At 41.3% G+C, this 18,072-nt stretch overlaps 2 protein-coding genes across 2 annotated transcripts; one reads left to right on the plus strand and one right to left on the minus strand.

Annotated features, from left to right (window-relative positions):
- Positions 1 to 8,627: 8,627 nt before the first annotated feature.
- On the minus strand, positions 8,628 to 13,929 carry LOC140284854 (Golgi reassembly-stacking protein 1-like). The gene is made up of 9 exons (XM_072378858.1): positions 13,756 to 13,929; positions 13,238 to 13,318; positions 12,389 to 12,592; positions 12,056 to 12,142; positions 11,808 to 11,938; positions 10,279 to 10,417; positions 10,087 to 10,198; positions 9,871 to 9,993; positions 8,628 to 9,542 (listed from the first exon to the last, which is right to left on the minus strand). Exons 1-9 carry the CDS (start codon positions 13,819 to 13,821, stop codon positions 9,310 to 9,312), a joined length of 1,176 nt encoding a protein of 391 aa, XP_072234959.1. The 5' UTR covers positions 13,822 to 13,929; the 3' UTR covers positions 8,628 to 9,309.
- A 1,520-nt stretch (positions 13,930 to 15,449) lies between these two features.
- Positions 15,450 to 17,477, plus strand: LOC140285031 (chymotrypsin-like elastase family member 2A). Its single transcript, XM_072379088.1, has 8 exons — positions 15,450 to 15,498; positions 15,623 to 15,717; positions 16,049 to 16,155; positions 16,274 to 16,402; positions 16,613 to 16,749; positions 16,833 to 16,978; positions 17,141 to 17,290; positions 17,389 to 17,477. The coding sequence occupies exons 1-8, from the start codon at positions 15,465 to 15,467 to the stop codon at positions 17,407 to 17,409; spliced, it is 819 nt and encodes a 272-aa protein (XP_072235189.1). The 5' UTR covers positions 15,450 to 15,464; the 3' UTR covers positions 17,410 to 17,477.
- Positions 17,478 to 18,072: the final 595 nt, after the last annotated feature.

An 18,072-nucleotide genomic window follows, 5' to 3' on the forward strand; every position in this document is an offset into this window, starting at 1 on the left:
AATTGTAAAGGACACAATGTACAATGTAAATTTACTAGAAAAATAGTTTATCGTTTGATTTAACATCAGTTGGATTAATATTCAGGTGTACAAGCCTTTTTTTTCTGTTGAATATGATTAAACAGGTGTGAAAAATAGAGAATGTGAACCTATTGCTTACTGTTTTATCACAGTGCATCTACAAGAAGTCATACATGGAGAGTCTCCAGCTCATCATTTTAGAAGCTTATGGCCATATCCAGCTCCCCATGCTCCATTTCTAACCGCATGAGTGTTCACTTGTCTGAAAAGCAACAAGCAGAAATAAGGTTTCTTTAATTTGCTAGTGGCCATTACATGAAAGCAAATGGACACTACTTAGGTTATTTGAACAGTTAATTGCCTCTGACTAGAGGAAACAGGTTTTAGAGGTTATCAGTGGGTCTGTAGGGAGGGGAATGAGAGATAACCACAGAGCAATGGCAAATATGCTCAAGGATAGGATTAGAAATGTAACATTAGTGAATGTATGCCATGAATGTCAAATTAAGCTATGCTTTCTTCTCTTAATTGGGAATTAATGATTTTTCCATTAGTCCATGTTTGTGAGGGGTTAAGTCTTGAAATATTCAAAAATGCCAGAAAATCCAATATTGGAATCCCAGGCAGAGAGGATTGAAAGTGGACCATGTGTGCCATTTAAAAAAAAAAAATCTGTTTTCTGGTTTTATCCTCTGTGCTTCCTTGGAAACAGAGAAATACTAATTTGTGTCACACTCCTCTCAGTCTAACAGATTGTCTAAATATAGATTTAACCATTCAGAGGTATGAGCAAGACATAGAGTTAAATCATCCAAGCTGGAACAGAAGTGCGTATTTCTTTATTCATCTGTTACTGGAATTATATGCTGCCAGAAATGTCATGAGTGGCATTCGGGCGGCAATTCAGCAGTGGGAAGCTAGAGAGAAATCAGCAGCTGCCAGCTGGTTAACTCCAGGGTACAGAGGTCTAGTTCTTCCCACCAAATAAGCTAAATTATGGTGTCACTTGAGCAAGAAAATGTTGAACCATGAAAACCAATAGGTTCAGCTCTACAGTCCTCTCAGCAGCAAATAAAGCTGCCCATAATTACTGAATCAATCTGGCTGCAAGAAGTAAATGAAGGATGAGTGTTTAAACAAGAAGTTCAAAAGAAAAGCCAGTCATGAATTATATGCATACTGAATAACCTTGCAATTATGGGCTACATGATCATTTCCAGTTGCCGTGGGGACAGAGGCAATGCAATCAGAAATACCACAAATGTTCCTCTGCAGTGGACAGAAACGTTTCAGTAATAATCTAACAGGAAGAAAAAAAAGGCCCAAAACATTTTTTACTATGAGACAATGGGACATTATTACAGTGTTTGTGCAGTGGAAAGCTGCACAGTTTTTAAATGTCGGACACAAGCATTCATTATTAATTCTAGTAATTAAACGAGATTGCCCACATTTCCTGTCTGAAGACTTAAAGGCTCATTTCGATGAGAGGAAGTGATTAAGGTAATGCTATGAAATTAATTAACCTCCTCACCGTTACAGCTCGAAAGTGTTCTATGTGTGACGGAGCATGCAGAGAACACAATGTACAGCAGAGAGATGCACCCTTTGAATCAGTGAAGCACTCCTTCCAGCACGTTGTGCCTTCTTGTGTGACACATATGTCTGCGGGCAAAGCTGGAAAAAAAACGCAGTCACATTGTCAGATAACACAAGATGACCACAATGGAAACTTGTCATCGGGGCCTCTAAAGGCTCCCACCCACATACAGATCCAAGCACACACATCCTGATGCACGCACATGTTCCCTCCAACTCGTGTGTTTGGTGTTGACAGTATAGGATCCGCTGATGACTCGCTACCAGATAAGTGATGGTTCAGGTCTCTTTGAGCTACCCAAGTGCTCCGATCTCCTTTTATCAGAGTAATTTGCAGTCACAGGTGGAGGCAGTGAAATGAGCCCACCTGTGTTTCTCTTCCCTGGTAAATACAGTCTGCATTTCATGTGTTGGCTTTGCGCTGACAAAGATAATAGGTCCTTCGCCTGTCTCTATGGAATCACAAAAGATTAGTTACACTGTCAGTGCAGAACCTGCCCTTTCAAACAATCACTTCAATTATAATGGATCACTAATAAAGCCATCAACTGATAGCTCTTCATGTAAACTCTTAACAGCAACTGCATGACTTGTATAACAAATGACCCAATGGTGTGATGCATTGATGAGGGCTCATTGAAAAACACTTGACAGAAGTCAACACATTCAACAGCTGGAGTGGGAAAAAGGCTTTCAGGTAGCAAAAGAAAAGCACACCACCTCCACTGCTCTGCAAAGTATTTATATAAAAAAAAAAGGAATCTCAAGGGGAGTGTTTGTGCAGCTCAGCTGCTTTGGGAGAATGTGGCTCTGGACTAACCTGATAACAGCACATTTTCTCTTTAGTACATAAGCAGGAAACATTCCACACACACAAAGTTTTCCACTGGTCTACTCTCACACTGAAATGGTTTCTCTCTTATGTGTCGCCTCTGTTTTCAGCCTCTCCCAACTCTGTCTGAAAACTATCCCACTCTGAATATCACGAGGCCCAGGTTTTTCAAATCAGTGTGACCACAGAGCCAAATTACCAAAGCTCTGCAGCAGATCTTTTTTTCAACATGAAAGATTTACACCGAAGCCAGCTGTCCATATGCCCTCACCTGTCTACACATCTCTCTTGCACCAGGGGATATTTTCACAAAAAAAATGTATCTGCCAGCTCCAGCATTCCCTCTAATCCCTCTTCCTTCTGGCATAAAAAGACGGTGCTTCCATTTAACTCCAAAAAGCCAACACACTTTGTTCCCTTTTGGTATTGCGAAAACCTCCAGGAACACACACCTTCTGCACACACACCCCTCCATCAATTTGATCTTTGCTGTATTGGCTTGACACAGACACAAGATGTGTGACGCACATGCTGTGCTCTCAAATTCAAGCTGTCATCTGTTCATGAATATACACACAGCAGATCCACAGCAGATTGAATGAGCTACAATTGGTAACAAGAGCTGGAGCTGTTTGTGCAAGTGGATGATAAATCATGCAACTGACTACTTTTTGTTGACATGAGATAAATGGCAAAGGGGTTTTCTCCAGGCTTGAGTGTGACCTATATAGTATTGATTTTCTTTGTTGGGTGCTTTGCAGAATACTCATATCAAAGCAGGCATTTATGCAAAGAAGTGTTTGGAGGCTACAGAACGTTTAAATGAAGAGCTGTGTTGAGGTGAATGTCAAAGCCTTCCCCAATAATGTCCCAGTCAAGACAAAAACATTACTTTACAATTGTAACTAATCCCGCAAAGGTGTTGGCATGACATTTTTGACCACTCTACCATTCACAACTATCCCTCACGACATATTTGCGGGTTCTCTTAGGGGCTTTATAAACCAAGTCAACAGTCTTGTGAAATAAAGAAATCGATAGCCAGCCGAAAGGCAAGGCTCAAGAGAAACAAGGTCGGTTTGACATTTCTGAAAAATGAAAAGCACAAGCTGCAGCCCAGTCTCAGAACGCCTATGTATTTGTGCTGACCAAGACGAAATCTGCATTTTCCCCAAACCACGCAGCACTACTTTCTTAGTAATGAATTCCAATGTGAAGTGTGCTTTGTGTTTGCCCAGATGCCGGGGAGACAGCTTTATTGTAATATTATGATAATTGATGGAAATGATGAAAATGACTGAAAAATATCAATTCTATTTCTCATTTATCACTTTTTAATCACATTTATTTATAGATGCTTTGTCAAAGAGGATCAAATCTTCTCTTGAGAAAGCTTACTTTGTCACAACTTTAGACATCAGAGAGCAGCACGCTGTTTTGTGTACATGCGCACGTTTACGTATTTTCTCTGAGGAAGGCCCTTAACCAGTCATGTATTTGCCCATGGGTTAATAGTTAACTGCTAAATGAAGCTAATTCTAAGAGACAGCTCCCCTACAGGGTCAAAACCAAGTCTGGGTTGTAGTGGACATGTCAGAGTAAATATGTCACAGACACAAGAAAGCATCAGTGAGAGTTGAGTCGTGTTTCTCCATATTCATTCTGTGAGGCTGAGGTGGACCTCTTTATCTGCCTGCCTCATTTGCTGCTGAACAAAAAGGGCTTTGTGACGAGTTAAACAAAAGAAAAGTGAGAAAACGGTGAGCAAAAACTGCTGCAGACTCTATAAGGTTGTATGTGTATAAATGTAATGTAAGTAATTACGTGATAATGCAGCAGCAGTATTCCTTTTTGACATTATCTCAAAGAGGTGCCCCGAAGATGCAAAATATTAGATCTGTTTTTAACTATCATCTGTTTTTAATAAGACTTTCAAGATAGATGTTCTCTCTTCAGGTTAAGAGGGATCCACAGTAGCAGATCACTGTGGTCTTGACATCATCAGGGTCGACCTGACAGCGGAACAGCATGTGCTGTCTTGTGTGGTGAGCTCCTCATTCCCGCTGAATGGCAATTAGAATTTTAAAATAAAGCAAGACCCTCACACTTAACTTTCTTGTCGACTGTAGCTTTCTTTCATTTTTCTCTTGTCCCTTTGCCACGAGGAAACCATTGCAAATTGTAGGAGATTAGCACTTTAATCTAAAACCTTTAGGTGTCTTTGATAAACAAAAGAGAAAGATAAAATGTTGCAGGACAACAGAGGTGCTGAAGAGCTTCTGACTCAGGAACAACGAGGAATTACTTCAGTTAAACCGCTTTAGCCATGCTGGTGACGTGACTCTGAGCAGAGCAGTGTCAGGTCGTTGATCTGCTGTGAAGTAGGTCGGAATATCTCAGCTCGTATGAATCCATGCCTGGATAATAATGGATCAAAGATTTCCATTATCTCCAGAGGATATCTATCCCCGTTGACTTTTGTGAACTTCGTATGTTTTTTTCTTTGTTTTGTCGCTCTATCATACCATATATTAAGATTTGTTCAGTTGATTGTCACAAAACTTTGTACAAAGTTCCCCGGTTTCTTGAGGATGTGTCCGATCACCTCGACTTTTAAGGTGTGGCTGAAATGATTTGTCAATTGTTAAACTTACTGTCAAGACATTTAATTTAGACTGGGGCTGTCTTGATCTGATCTCAAGTACTGTATCAAGATCGAGATCAAAGTGTTTTTCGACCTACTGAAAGATTGAGTTGTCAGCAAATCCAAAACATCTTATCTGATGTGACTACTATTAGCTTTACAACACAGATTTCGGCTTCCAATCTCTGTAAAGACATCTTAATTCAGATAGATCCTTACATGGATTACATACACATTGCGTGGATTGTGACACCTTTAACGTAATTATGGCACCGAGACTCCTTACCAGCAGAAAATCAGTGTCGAATGAATGAGATTGAAATCAACTTTTCACATTTACTGCACCAAACGTTGTACTTTTAATCACATTATAGTCATCTGGCAGCTATGGTTACCAGTTATTGTTTAGTTAATGTTTATCATTCTGCCTCAAAACTCAGCCTGGAGCTTTGAAAACCTTTCATGAAAATGACAAAAAAAAGTGATAGCTGCTAATTGTTCCCAAGCAACAGAGGGAACACTAACCACAATGTGAGGCTGATTTTGGTATCACCACCACTGCTGTGATTACTAACTGGAGGTGGACCTCAACAATCAATTCAAGTCCCAAACCTGGAGCAACACAGCTTTAACCGGTTCCCATCATCATTTTAGACCCCTCCAATCAACTGCTCATGCTGAAACTGACCATCACTAAGAACCAGGAGCTGATGGATTAATGCAAAAGGCAAAGGAGAACATGCTGTGATTGGCAGGGATCTGCAGGATATTCACTCTGCAAAGTGAACTTGCTGTGAGACATTACTGGAGGAGCAAAGAGGAAGGCCAGCAAAGATACACTGAAGAAGCTGTGGAGAAAGCCTCACAGGTGGCTTCAAATGAAGACGACAGATCTGTGGGTGATTGTCGGGGTGATGCAAACCGGAGTCAGACAAACCTTGCCTGGGTGAGGCTGTTCAAAAATCCAAAGCACCCAATGACCCCATGTTACATCACTGATGGTGCGTCCCAGTGCATCCTGAGGATGAATCTGCCAGCTTCTTTTTATTCTTTACATTAATCTTACTAAAAAAAATCCTTGAGCAAAGTTTTTAACGCAAGACTTTTGTTTGTATAATTTTTGATTGATGCATTAGATTGAGTATGTGATGTATCCGAAAACATTGGGTGGGGCTATTCTACCAGCTGAATATGACTTTGTAGAAACTTTTATTACAAGGTCTTTAAGATCAAACTGTCGTTAGCATTTAGCTATGGCAGCACACTGCTGAGATGCAGCATCTCAGGGCAGCTAGCATGGCTGTAGGACCTTAAATGTGCCCCTAAAATCAGTACAATTTCTGTCTGATTGAATATTCTCATTAAACAACAAAATTGAGAAATGCAGAAAAAATGTCATCCTCATAAGCTACCAGGTGTTTTTATGTGACCTTTTTTAATGTTTAGCCTTTGGTTTAGTTGGATAAAAATGGATTAAAACATGAGTTTACAGGTGAGGTGCCTGAGTTTACAGGAGGTGCCTAAAAAACACACTCACAAAGGTTTGCATATGGAGTTTATACAGGAAAAAAATGGCCTCGAGCAAACAGGATCCTCACAAAATGCCATGGAAACAAACAGTGTGATATCCAATTACCAGACGTCAACTTTGCACCCACTTGTAGCAAAGATAGCTTTCAATTCCAAATGGCTAAAATCAATGTTGAACTGTAATATTAGAGTAAACACAGGAAAAACCGTGACATTTAAAGAGAGCTAATCTTATCTCCCGCACAATCGGAGGCAGACATACAGCCAGCAACAGTTGACGACAAAAGATGCAAACGACCTGCTAATGAATTCAGACCCCTCAGAGGGACAGTCCTCTTGCATGAATGAATGTAATCACGGCCCGTGCATTGGTGGCCTGACACAGACGGGCACTTACGGAGACTCTTCCCATGCTCTGGTGTGAACACTGTGAAGAACACTGCGTGATTCTTGTATGCAAATACACCTCACAGCACTTCCAAATACAGGCTCCATCTTGCCAAAGTATTTGTGATGAGGGTGTGAAGGTGATGGAAAACAGAAAAGAGACTGTGAGCGTGGTAGGGATTTGCTCCTACACATATGGACCAAAAAGAAGAGGCTGTCTGTAGTGTTTTTCTCACTTTTACACACCACAAACATGTATAAGAACTGCTACACTTACTGTCGACAAAACATTTGAATTCAGCAAGCCTTTTGCCTTGTATCTATATATTTTCTTCATCTCCTTCCATGCATCTGTTACCCCCTCCCCCCCTCCATTTTTCTCTGTAGTTACAATTCTGCTTTACAATTTGTCATGCTGCAACGTGAGGCTGAGACAATGAGCACTATGCTGGAGCCCGTAAGCCGAGCCTTTCAAGGGTTGAGATAAAACTGAGCTGACGTGCGGGTTGAGCTGCGTCACAGTGCTCTCTGAAACGGTTTCAGATGGAGGGAGAAAAAAGGAAGGCAAGGCATGCTCCTCCAGAGGTGGTCCCTTTTACTCTTCACCTCCGAGCACATCCTGGCACACATATCCAGGGTTTTTGCCTTGGGGTGCCTCTTTAAAACAATCCCCCTTTTTTTTACAGACCTCATCTGGAGACAGTGAAGTATATATGTTCACTCTTAAGGCAGGTAAAAAAGAACTCTGCGCGCGTGAGGTTTTCAGTGCGTTCTGAACATTAAATGTAAGAGTGCAGGCAGATTCAAAGCTTCTGAGCTGCTTCTTTAGACTCACAGGTGTGCCAGAGGGAAGCCTCCGTAAGGACACCACTCCATCACTCTGTAGGAAGACAAATCAATTCTGTTCTCATCTTTCTTCCCTCACACAGTCTTTTTGATTTTTTTCTTTACCCATGATACCCATCCCCCCGCCTTGGTAAATAATTGAGGCATATTCCCTCTCTGCCACAGTGTGGCTTCTACGCTTACTGGTTTCTTTTGGGTTTGTTTTTTTGCAGACAGTATTTGGTCGTGCTGATCTACAATTTAAGCGACACACAACATGGGCTCAAATGAACAACAAAAAGCAGACCTCTGTGCCCCATTGTGAACCAGGCTGGGTGCTCACAGGGCTAACACTGATTGTACTGGAAGATACAAATATTGCACACATGATAAATGACGTCTCTGTCTCAGAGAGGCATCCCCTCTGTCAGATTTCCATCTGTAATCCGAGCTCGCTTCTTTTCTGTCCAGTCTAACAAACAAATCCTATCGTGTGCATAAAGGAAATGTGATTCTCAAATGAACAAGCCCCAGAAATACTTGAATGCTCCATTCATTGCTGAGACTGTGAGCGCTACTCTGTCTTGATTTTTAAAGCTGCAGAGGAGGAAAAACTCAGCTGAGATGAAGAACGAGGTGTATGCTGACACCTGCTGTCTGGAAGTAGGATCTCATCTGGAAAAGGCTGTCAAGGCTTGGTACAAAACATAAATGTGCAAACTGTGACGATCATGTGCACAAAGTAGCATGACTTTGCACTGAGATTAAAGACAGCAGGACAGCCGGAGGTTTATCTTGAGCTATTTCTTTTATATAAATGTTTTTCCTTACATGTAAACCAGAAACATAATTTAAATTAAAACCCATATAAACAAAAGAAATGGGGGGGGGAACCCCATTTACACTGATCAAAAATCAAACACACTTATAAGTGAGGAGGACATTTTAAACAAGACTTAAAGTCGGAAAGGCCTAAATGGTAAATGCCTGAGATTTAAAAAACATTTTTGCATACATGTGCCTCCCCCCAAGAACATAAAACAACAACCCCAAATTCAAACATCGACAAGTTAAAACTTCAAGCCTTGATTACAGACAGAGTAACAGAGCTGCATATTTTCACATTTGGCCTTTTTGTGCAAACTTAGCAGATTTTCAGTAGCAAATCAACTCAACTAAGGCGTCACCCTCTCTGATGCTGAAACACACTAAGAATGCCTAAACTCTGTAGTACATTTGAGTCACATGACCATCTACATTTCTAGTCCTCCCAGTGAATATAACACTGTTCTTAAATGTGCAATTAAGCATGCAGCAAGGGCGCCTGTATATAAATAAAAATCTTAAAAAATAGTTCCAGTGATACAACTTAGAATCATAATAAAAGCTTTTTCTGCATCTTGATGTGCTCTTAACCTTCTTTTAAGCAAGTCAGCTTCAGAGCCACTTCTTCCTTGCTGTTGCAGTCAAATTAAGTGTCTGACGCAGCGAGATCCTGCGCTGAAATCTGACCGGATATTGAGGGCTCGGAATCAGGCTCCCGCCTCTCTGTGGTGACTATGAGGTCACCAGAGTGGTCTGCAGCCTCTCTGGTGGGAGACGTGCCGCTTGTCAGATCTAAACCACACCCCCGATCAGTTGGCTGGATGTCTGGTTCTTCCTCCCTTTCTGGAAGGGATGGTCTTTGGTCTAAGGATGACTTGTCTTTAAAAGGAACAACAGAGACAGAGAAGAGTGGTGATGGGAGAGACCGATGTGCACGACATGTGTAAGAAATCCTGACACAGTATTCTTCTTGCTGTGTTGCTCCTCCTTGCAAAAAGACATGTTTTCTATACTTGTGTGGAGCAGTCCCATTCTTCAGGGATGGAGAACAACCCAGTAATTGAGAGATTTAATGAACCCAGAACTGCAAACGTCTCAACAATAGCAGTATTTAAGTGTGCTCATTATTCTTTTCAAGCAAGATGGCATCATAAACACGTAATTGCTCTATTCGCATGCACAATTAAATCATGAGCGAAGCGCCTACCCAAGCTACATTGATCACCCGTGTCATGCCCGTAATTAGCAAACGTGGAGCTGTGGCCCTCGTCGTTGGTGGAAACAACGTCTGACAAATCTGAAGCCACAGCTTCAGGGGGGGCGGACACATCTGAAAACAGCACGACACAAATGGTGATTATTCTGGGTGACAACACACAAAATGTGAATAAGATCAATATGTCATTAGATTAGATCTGGTTACCCAGGTCAGCAGCCTGCTGTGCAGGTGACATTATGCTCAGATTCTGCCCAACTCCTCCGATTTGATTCAAACCTGATTCACTAGATTGACTAAATTCAGCCACAGAAGGCACCTGAAGGGACAAAAGATTTTAAAGTCTGTATCAAGCAAAAGGCCATAAATAAGACAAAAGAAATATGTGATAACCTGTACCTCGGTGCGGTCAACTGAAGCTACCTCTTCACCGCTGTCAGTGACCTCTGGTTGAAGAACACTTTCATTCTGGGCGTTAAGCTGGGCCGGACGAGTTGGAATCCTATGCAAGTAGCCATAGCCGATGCCACAGCCTAAGCTAAGACGCAGCACGGAAAAAGGTGAGAGTAATGCAGCTGTTTCCTATATCCACACATGCACTGGTGACAGAGTGACCAATTGCAAAGTGTTTCTAACATAGCCAAGAGTCCAGATTATTCAGGAAATTTAAGGAAATCTAATTTTAAAAACAGATTCTTCTGACTGAAAATGATATAAACTGGGGACAAACAATGTTAACAACAAGCTGCTTCTTGTGACAACCTCCAGGTCTTTTAGGCCAGAAAGGCTTTAGTTTCCCCCTCAAATTCTGGGTGGGATTTGGGTGTGGAACCTGCTGAGGATACTGACGCGAACCCAACTCTAGACTATTTTGGTTTTACATTTTGGATTGTTGTCTTTTCAGAAAGTGCCATGCAAACCTCATATTTTCCTCCACACAATGAAAGAATAGTTCCCTTTCCACTACACTGATATTTTGACGAGGTTGCCTGGCCCAGAGGCAAGGGGGGAGAAAGAAAAAACAAACTTTCAACCATCATGCTCCGCTGTGGGGAAAGCTTCTAATTTCTTTCACCAAATGAAAGCCACAATGTCCATGAGAAAGAAAGTGATTTAAAGAGAAAAAAAGCTTCCGTTTATCTTCTGAAAATGCGAGGAGCGTCTGCCTTTGGGAGGCGAGCCATCCTTGGTTGTCATCCATGGAGACCATGCTGGTGCAACAGAACGGCACAGATTCATCAAGAAGATGATCCTTGGCTTTTCCTTGACCTCTGGCTCCAGCATTCGCCCTCAGAGCATGCGTCATTTTTGGCTTCCTGCTAAGTTATGACAGACTTTTATACAATGAAGAACTCTTTGTGCCTCTTGATCACGCTCCATGCTGCTGTGGCTGGATGTGGATTTTGATGGAGTCATTCTCTAACTTGTTAGGGGACAGTGTTCAACCGGAAGCCCTCGATGACCTCTCGGTTTTAGCCCCGAGTTGCAACTGACTGGTTATGGGCTAGAAAACGCTAGAAAACCGTAGCTGATTTGAAGGCTAGAAAATATTGTCTCCCTAGGTAAAATAAGGTATTTTAATTAGTTTGTGGTTGTAGCATTTTCATTAAAAATACTCCAAAATATACAGTATTTACATACATATAGAAATATAAATGAGGCTACACAATATATCGAAAATTGGGCTACCTGATTGCAATATTCAACAATGATATTGCATATTTTCCTAATCTGATGCAGCCCTACAAAGGAATTATTAACATTGAACATTAACATTTATTTTTTTGTTTATACAATTTCCAGCCAGAAGACTCCTACTGGTCAAAAAAGAATTCACAAAAGATCCAAGTTTGGAATGGATCCCCTGCTTTTGGTAATTTTGGGCTCAACCATAAATACTTCGATTTGAAGGCAAAATACATACGAACCTTCCCTCTCCTCCCCATGCTCCATTGGGAGTCACCAACACCTCCCTGCACTGGTCAGTCTGCGTGTTATAAACTAACAGCTTCAAAGGTTTCCCCTCATTGGCCTCAATCAAGGAAAAGAAATCTTCTGACTGCAGGTGTTGGACCAGAAGAGATCATAAATATCAGTTTGCAGAGTTTTTTGGTCACTTAAGGTACAAATAAGCCATTTCTGTATTCAAATAAAAGTAGAAGACAAGAAATCTTACGTCTTGTAACACCTGGTCAGCTCCGACAATAAAGTCACTGTGAGCAATGAGGCCGGCTAGAGCTGCGGGAGAGTTCGCCTCCACATCCTAAAAAAGGGGAAGTGGTGTTTTTAAATCAAGACCAATGAGGAAATCAAACTAAATTAGGGCTTCATTTATACTTTTGCACAAGGAAATAACAGATTTGTTTAGCAGCTGTTGCACTAATACAACACAAAACAAAACAAAGGGAGAATGCACAGACCACCACCTCAAATCTGCCAGTAATGTATTTTACATGACAGCCAGATGTTACCAGATGCAGCCTGAGGAGGAAGAATAGGCTTTACTCACCAGCACATGCCACACATTCTCATTGGCTCCCTCGAAGCTGCAGAAGCGGACGCTGGCGCCCAGCAAACCCTGGCCACCCCACATGTTACTGGGCGTCACCTCAAGCTCCCGCACACGCTGGGTTTTTGAGCTGTACACTTCGAGTTTGACAGCTTTCTCCACGTTGGCCTTCAGGAGGTCTTTCAGCAGGTCGCTTTCTTTATTCTGGGGAAACAGAGGAATGTGAGCCAATTCAGACATGACGGTGCGAAGGCGGCTTTAGTGAGAAAACAAAACGGCATTTCTGCAGCAGACTGTAGGGCCACATTTCCTACTGTAATATGTAACATTTTAATATGGAAAAAGACAAACTCTTAAAATAAGTTGGCAGCAGTGAGGCCTAACAAAGACGCGGCAGCTGCTTAAAGGTAAGGCCTCTATTCAAATCAAATAGTAATATGAATCCTGGCATTTGCCTTTGGTGTCCCACATGCCAAACAATCACAACAATGATATAGCAAAATGACAAAAAAGAGTGTAAACAAATGGCATTTACAAAGGCTGATTCCTGCTTTATAAGGTCTTTAACAACTTTACACATATCTTTAACACTGTGAAATTCATTGTGTCATTACAAAGCACTTCCACATCAAATATTTATGAAAGATTGAACTGATCACTGTTCATTCATTAAATAGCTACTTCGATGCCCCTTTTTTTCTAATACATATTCCTTAAACTTATCCTTTAAATCCCCAACTCAATTCACATTCAGAGCCAAATGAAAGAAATTAAATGACAAGTTTGACCATGTATTGCACAGGAAAACCTGATTTGTTCTTATTTTAGCACACAGATAAGTTCACTCACAAGTCTGTTGTTTCCTATGGAGAGAATGAAGTCAAAGAAGGGCTCCAGCCCAGCCCTCAGAGCAGGTGAGTCCTCCTGAACCTGAAATTTGAAACAACACGTTTAGAGGTTGGGTCGGTCTCTTGGCACGTTGTCGCCCCCGTGCGTCCACTTCAGGCACTGCGCAGTGTGTGAATTTGGAGCTCCTGCTTATGTGAAACATGGCACGTCTCAGGTTACTCACAAAGTGATACGTTTTTCTGTAACTTTAGCATTTATCCCGAGTATAAGTTTTTACAGTGCGTGCTAAACATTTCCACCATTGAGAAAAGCTAAATGTCTTGGGTGTGTGCCAAATGCCACCTCATCATGGGCGGATACCACGAGCTGACCACGGTTTTACTACAACCACATGTAGAAAGTAACATGTCCAGCTGTCCACAGATTACTGTTGCACAAATTAGCAAGTCGACGACCTTAAATGGGTACGTTCCCATTCAAACAACCTGTATAACCTTGTACTAGACGTCACAACGTACCCCGTGGATGTGATATCCACTGTTACTTCCCCCGTCCGACAGAAACGAGCTTTGCGGCAGCCCCATTGCCTTCAACGGTTACAGTTCGGACTAAATGTCACTGAGGTAGAGCTATGTTGGCAGTCATCACATGCAAAGGACTCCGAAGTAGCTAACATTTGCGGCAGGGGTAGGTTAACAGCCAGAGTAAAAGAGCCAGACAAAGCTAATAAATAAAGATAACAGAAAAATCGAGCTCGTTTTGTCGCTTTTTCCCCTCTCCACAGTGTATTAGCAGAGCATTAAAGCTACATTCGATTAGCCGTCCTGACCGGGTGTTCACCGCGGTTGCTTAGTAACAGACAACACTACAGGCATTATGATCTATCATCTGATTCAGAAAGGAAGAAAAAAACAAATATAAGAACACTCCTTACAAGTATAAATCGTGCATTGAATAATTTAACATTTTCTACTAAAAAAGGCAATACAAAAATGTATTTTTCTGTGTATTTCTGAAAATTCTTTGAGGCAATAGCCTATTCATAATTGATGTTCTTCCTTTCTTTCGAGACATTACCTTACGGTAAAAGCATCAAACCTGGGGAGAGCAGCGGCTAAACACACACTCACTTTAAGCATTACATACCTGAAGCAAGTGTAAAAGATGGCTCAGAGTAAAACAGATAAAACAGAGTATAGTCAGTGTGGGGAGAAAAACGCTCTGTCAAACAGGGGCGAGTGGGACATTCAAGGTCGGTTAAAGTAGAGGTACGCAATGTGAAACTGTACTTAACGTGATAAAAAGTAAACTCTTCATATGAAAATGGAAAATAATGAAAATTTTTCACCATGAATTGACAAGATGACTCATTTCTCAACCACCTGGTCGTTTGGTTTTTAGACATTAGAAGAATGGTCTCAGCGGTTGAGGTGACATGATCACGATGCTTGTTTTGTCAAATCAAAAACGAAAACCCGTTCAGAGTAAAGTCAGCAAATTTTCGTAATTGAACAGCAGAGAGAGTGAAACTTTGGTATTTCACATGAAATATGGTCTTGAGTCTTGAGTCATAAAATACTATGTTGCTTTGAATCTGGAGGAGCAGAGGAATGAAGTATAAAAAAACTGGAAGTAACCCTAACCCAAAATGAGGGAATAAGTTGTATCAGTTGCACATCTGTGTCATGCTACTGAAATAAGCTTACATCTGCGGCTCATACTTTGTTGTTTGATAATGTCACAACTGTGGAACATTGTTTTTTTCACATTGACTGCTGACTTGGTGGATTGATTTGTTATCTGCTGGAACTTTTCTGTGTGACTCACACGTTACACAGATGGCTCAGTTGACTTTGTTTCACTGTGAGTACACCTGTTCTTTCCCCCACCATGATAATACAGGATGATAAGCCTTAAGTTCTCTTGGTTTTACAAAGATCAACCAGCGCATAAAGATACAAATATGTCAAATATGACGTGATTTTGAGCACATCGTTTTGGGGCTGACATCTACACAAACATCATGCCTCTCTACTTTGTTCCACTTCCACCAGGTCAACAAGATATTGTGTTGTTTCTGTGAGGAATGACAAACATTTACAGCTGATTTTGACAGGTCAGGTGACCTCACATCGACGTAATGCTGAGGGCCTTTTTGAAGGTCTTTTGGTGTGAAACTGATATAAATAGTTTAAAACAAACTACACCTAGTCATCAGTCATCCAACATGATTCGTCTCGTGCTTCTTATGTCCTGCATTGGTAAGCTTGTGATGACATATATCAACATAAAGGACAACATACCTTGCTTTTGGCATTTGTGATTTTTTTGGTAACGTCCATTTAACCTCTGTGTCTTCTGTGTACATCCATGTATGCGCAAAAGGGCTCATTTGTGCTGAACAACCCTTCAACCATAATGTGCACAATGAGAGGGTCGTAGGTGGCAGTGATGCTAAACCCAACACCTGGAGATGGCAGGTAAAGCAGAAAGCTGTGCATCATTGAATATTTTCTGTACAGGGGTGGCAGAAATATCAGTGCGGTAAACATGAACAAATCAACATCTTTATGCAAGCTTCCCTTCTCTTTCCTTCACTTAAAATTTGAGTGTAATTCTATTGCCAAAAAAGGAGACAAAAATTGGAGAAACAAAAAAAGGAAGATGCATTACTCTGATATCAATGTATCTGATCAAGTTTGCCATTGATATTTCAACTACAGGGTTACAGTGACTGCTTTTGGCCATGATAATCGTGCAGTGAAAATAAGATGTTGTGACTGCCCGATCTCCTCCTCTGTTTTATCTCAGGCGTCTCTCCAGTTTGATTCGTTCAATGACGGTAACTTCTACCACATCTGTGGAGGAACCATCGTCGATAGTTTCCACATCATGACGGCAGCTCACTGTATCCTCAGGTTCAGGCCGTCACGTGTAACACCTTAGAAATCTACTCTAGTATGAGCAGAGTTGGATAAATGAGTGTATGTAATCCCTATTAAATGTTGCTTTTCCCCCCACTTCTGTCCCTCTCAGCATGGATCCTAATAATTACCGTGTGGTGGTGGGTGAGTATAACCTGTTTGAATATGACGGCAGTGAGCAGTTCATCCGTGTGGACACAATTATTGTCCATCCTGACTGGGACAATTATCTTGCCCATGGGTAAAGATGCAGCATTTCAGTTTAACTCTCAATAAAACATGCATTTTAAATCAGTTTCTAGTCACACTGATCTCTGGAGTTATTCCTGCATCACTAGTTTCACAAGTAGAATATCCTTACTTTCATTTAAACTCTGAGTCAGTTGTCATGCTTGAGGCTATTGATAAACTGCTTCTAAATGATACAAAAATGTTTTGATATTTGTCTCAGGAATGATATTGCTCTCTTGAAACTGGCCAATCCTGTGTACTACAACGGCTACGTAGAAATCGCCAACCTTCCGTATCCTGAGCAGACGCTGCCTCATGGCTTCACTTGCTACATCACAGGCTGGGGATCTATGGACCGTGAGTACGCGCATAGGACCATGTGTACATCTTAAAAAGACTCTCGGTGACGATATTTCTGTATTCTGTCTTCACCAAATCAGACATAGGAAGCTCCCCCGACAAACTGCAGGTGGCTCCCATCAATGTGGTGGAACATTCGGTGTGCTCTCAGCCTGAGTGGTGGGGCAACATTGCTCTGAAAACCATGGTGTGTGCTGGAGGGGACGGAGTCATATCAGGCTGCCAGGTACAGAAAACAGAAAAAAAGGACATTTCCAAAAAAGTTGCAGCAGGCAAATGGAAAAAAAACGTCTAATGCTGTATAATCTAAAGCATCATGTACTTTAATGCTGAGAGGTTTTGACCTCTTTGTCACTGCATGCTCTGCTCTCATTGCTGCCTCTCTCAGGGTGACTCTGGAGGTCCCCTGAGCTGCTTCACCGATGGAGCCTGGGTGGTCCACGGTGTTGTCAGTTATGGACCATCCGGCATGTGCAACCAAGTGTCTAAACCAACTGTCTTCACCAGAGTTTCATCCTTTTTCAACTGGATATATTCAGTAAGCACCCTGAAGCCTTTCTGTTTAACATCATACAGCCAGCCTGATTGTCAGATTTATTCATAAAAATCCATTGAATTATTTATTTTATTCTTCAGACCATGGAACAAAATCTTTAAACCACGGAAGGTTTTCTTCAAATTTTCTGCTGGACCCTATGAAATAAAACTCACAAGCTTGCAATTCACGCTTTACTTGTAGTTCTTAAACTCTCCAAAAGGTGGTGAAAGTAAGCCGTGTTTTAGTGAACCAAGATGACATTCCTCTTGATGCATATCAATTCTTGTACTTCCCCACAGTCTCAGAAATGCATTTCTTTATGAATGCATGCAGTGTTGGTGTGTGCTTGGCATATGACCAGTTTACAGTATACAAAACACAGCAAAAGGCTGTGGTTACAATTCTGATCTTCTGACCTGCCATGATGATGGAAAATTCCAAGGGATGTTTTAGACCAAAGATCACATGGGATGGACCTCTATCAGACTAAAAAAAACTTTTGTTCCACAGAAAAAAAGTCTTTGTTATGTTCAAGGAAAACCGAAAGATTTGTACAAAGTTTTCCTTGGAAAATAAAAATGTGCTAACAAGAACCAAACTTCCCCAATTGTTGCCAAATATGAGCTATATGCCGTCGTGGACTCGACATTTCCTTCTCGTCTGGAATTTGGGGCCATGTGTTTGTGGTGGTGGTCAGCATTGCATCATTTTAAAGTGGGCTTTTGTAAAAAATAACATAAGTAATGATGGTTATCTTTAACAGTAAAACGTTTACATGATGT

The sequence above is a fragment of the Leuresthes tenuis genome, unplaced genomic scaffold (genome assembly GCF_036924035.1).
Source record: "Leuresthes tenuis unplaced genomic scaffold, fLeuTen1.0.hap1 SCAF_24, whole genome shotgun sequence".
Taxonomy (NCBI): Eukaryota; Metazoa; Chordata; class Actinopteri; order Atheriniformes; family Atherinopsidae; genus Leuresthes; species Leuresthes tenuis.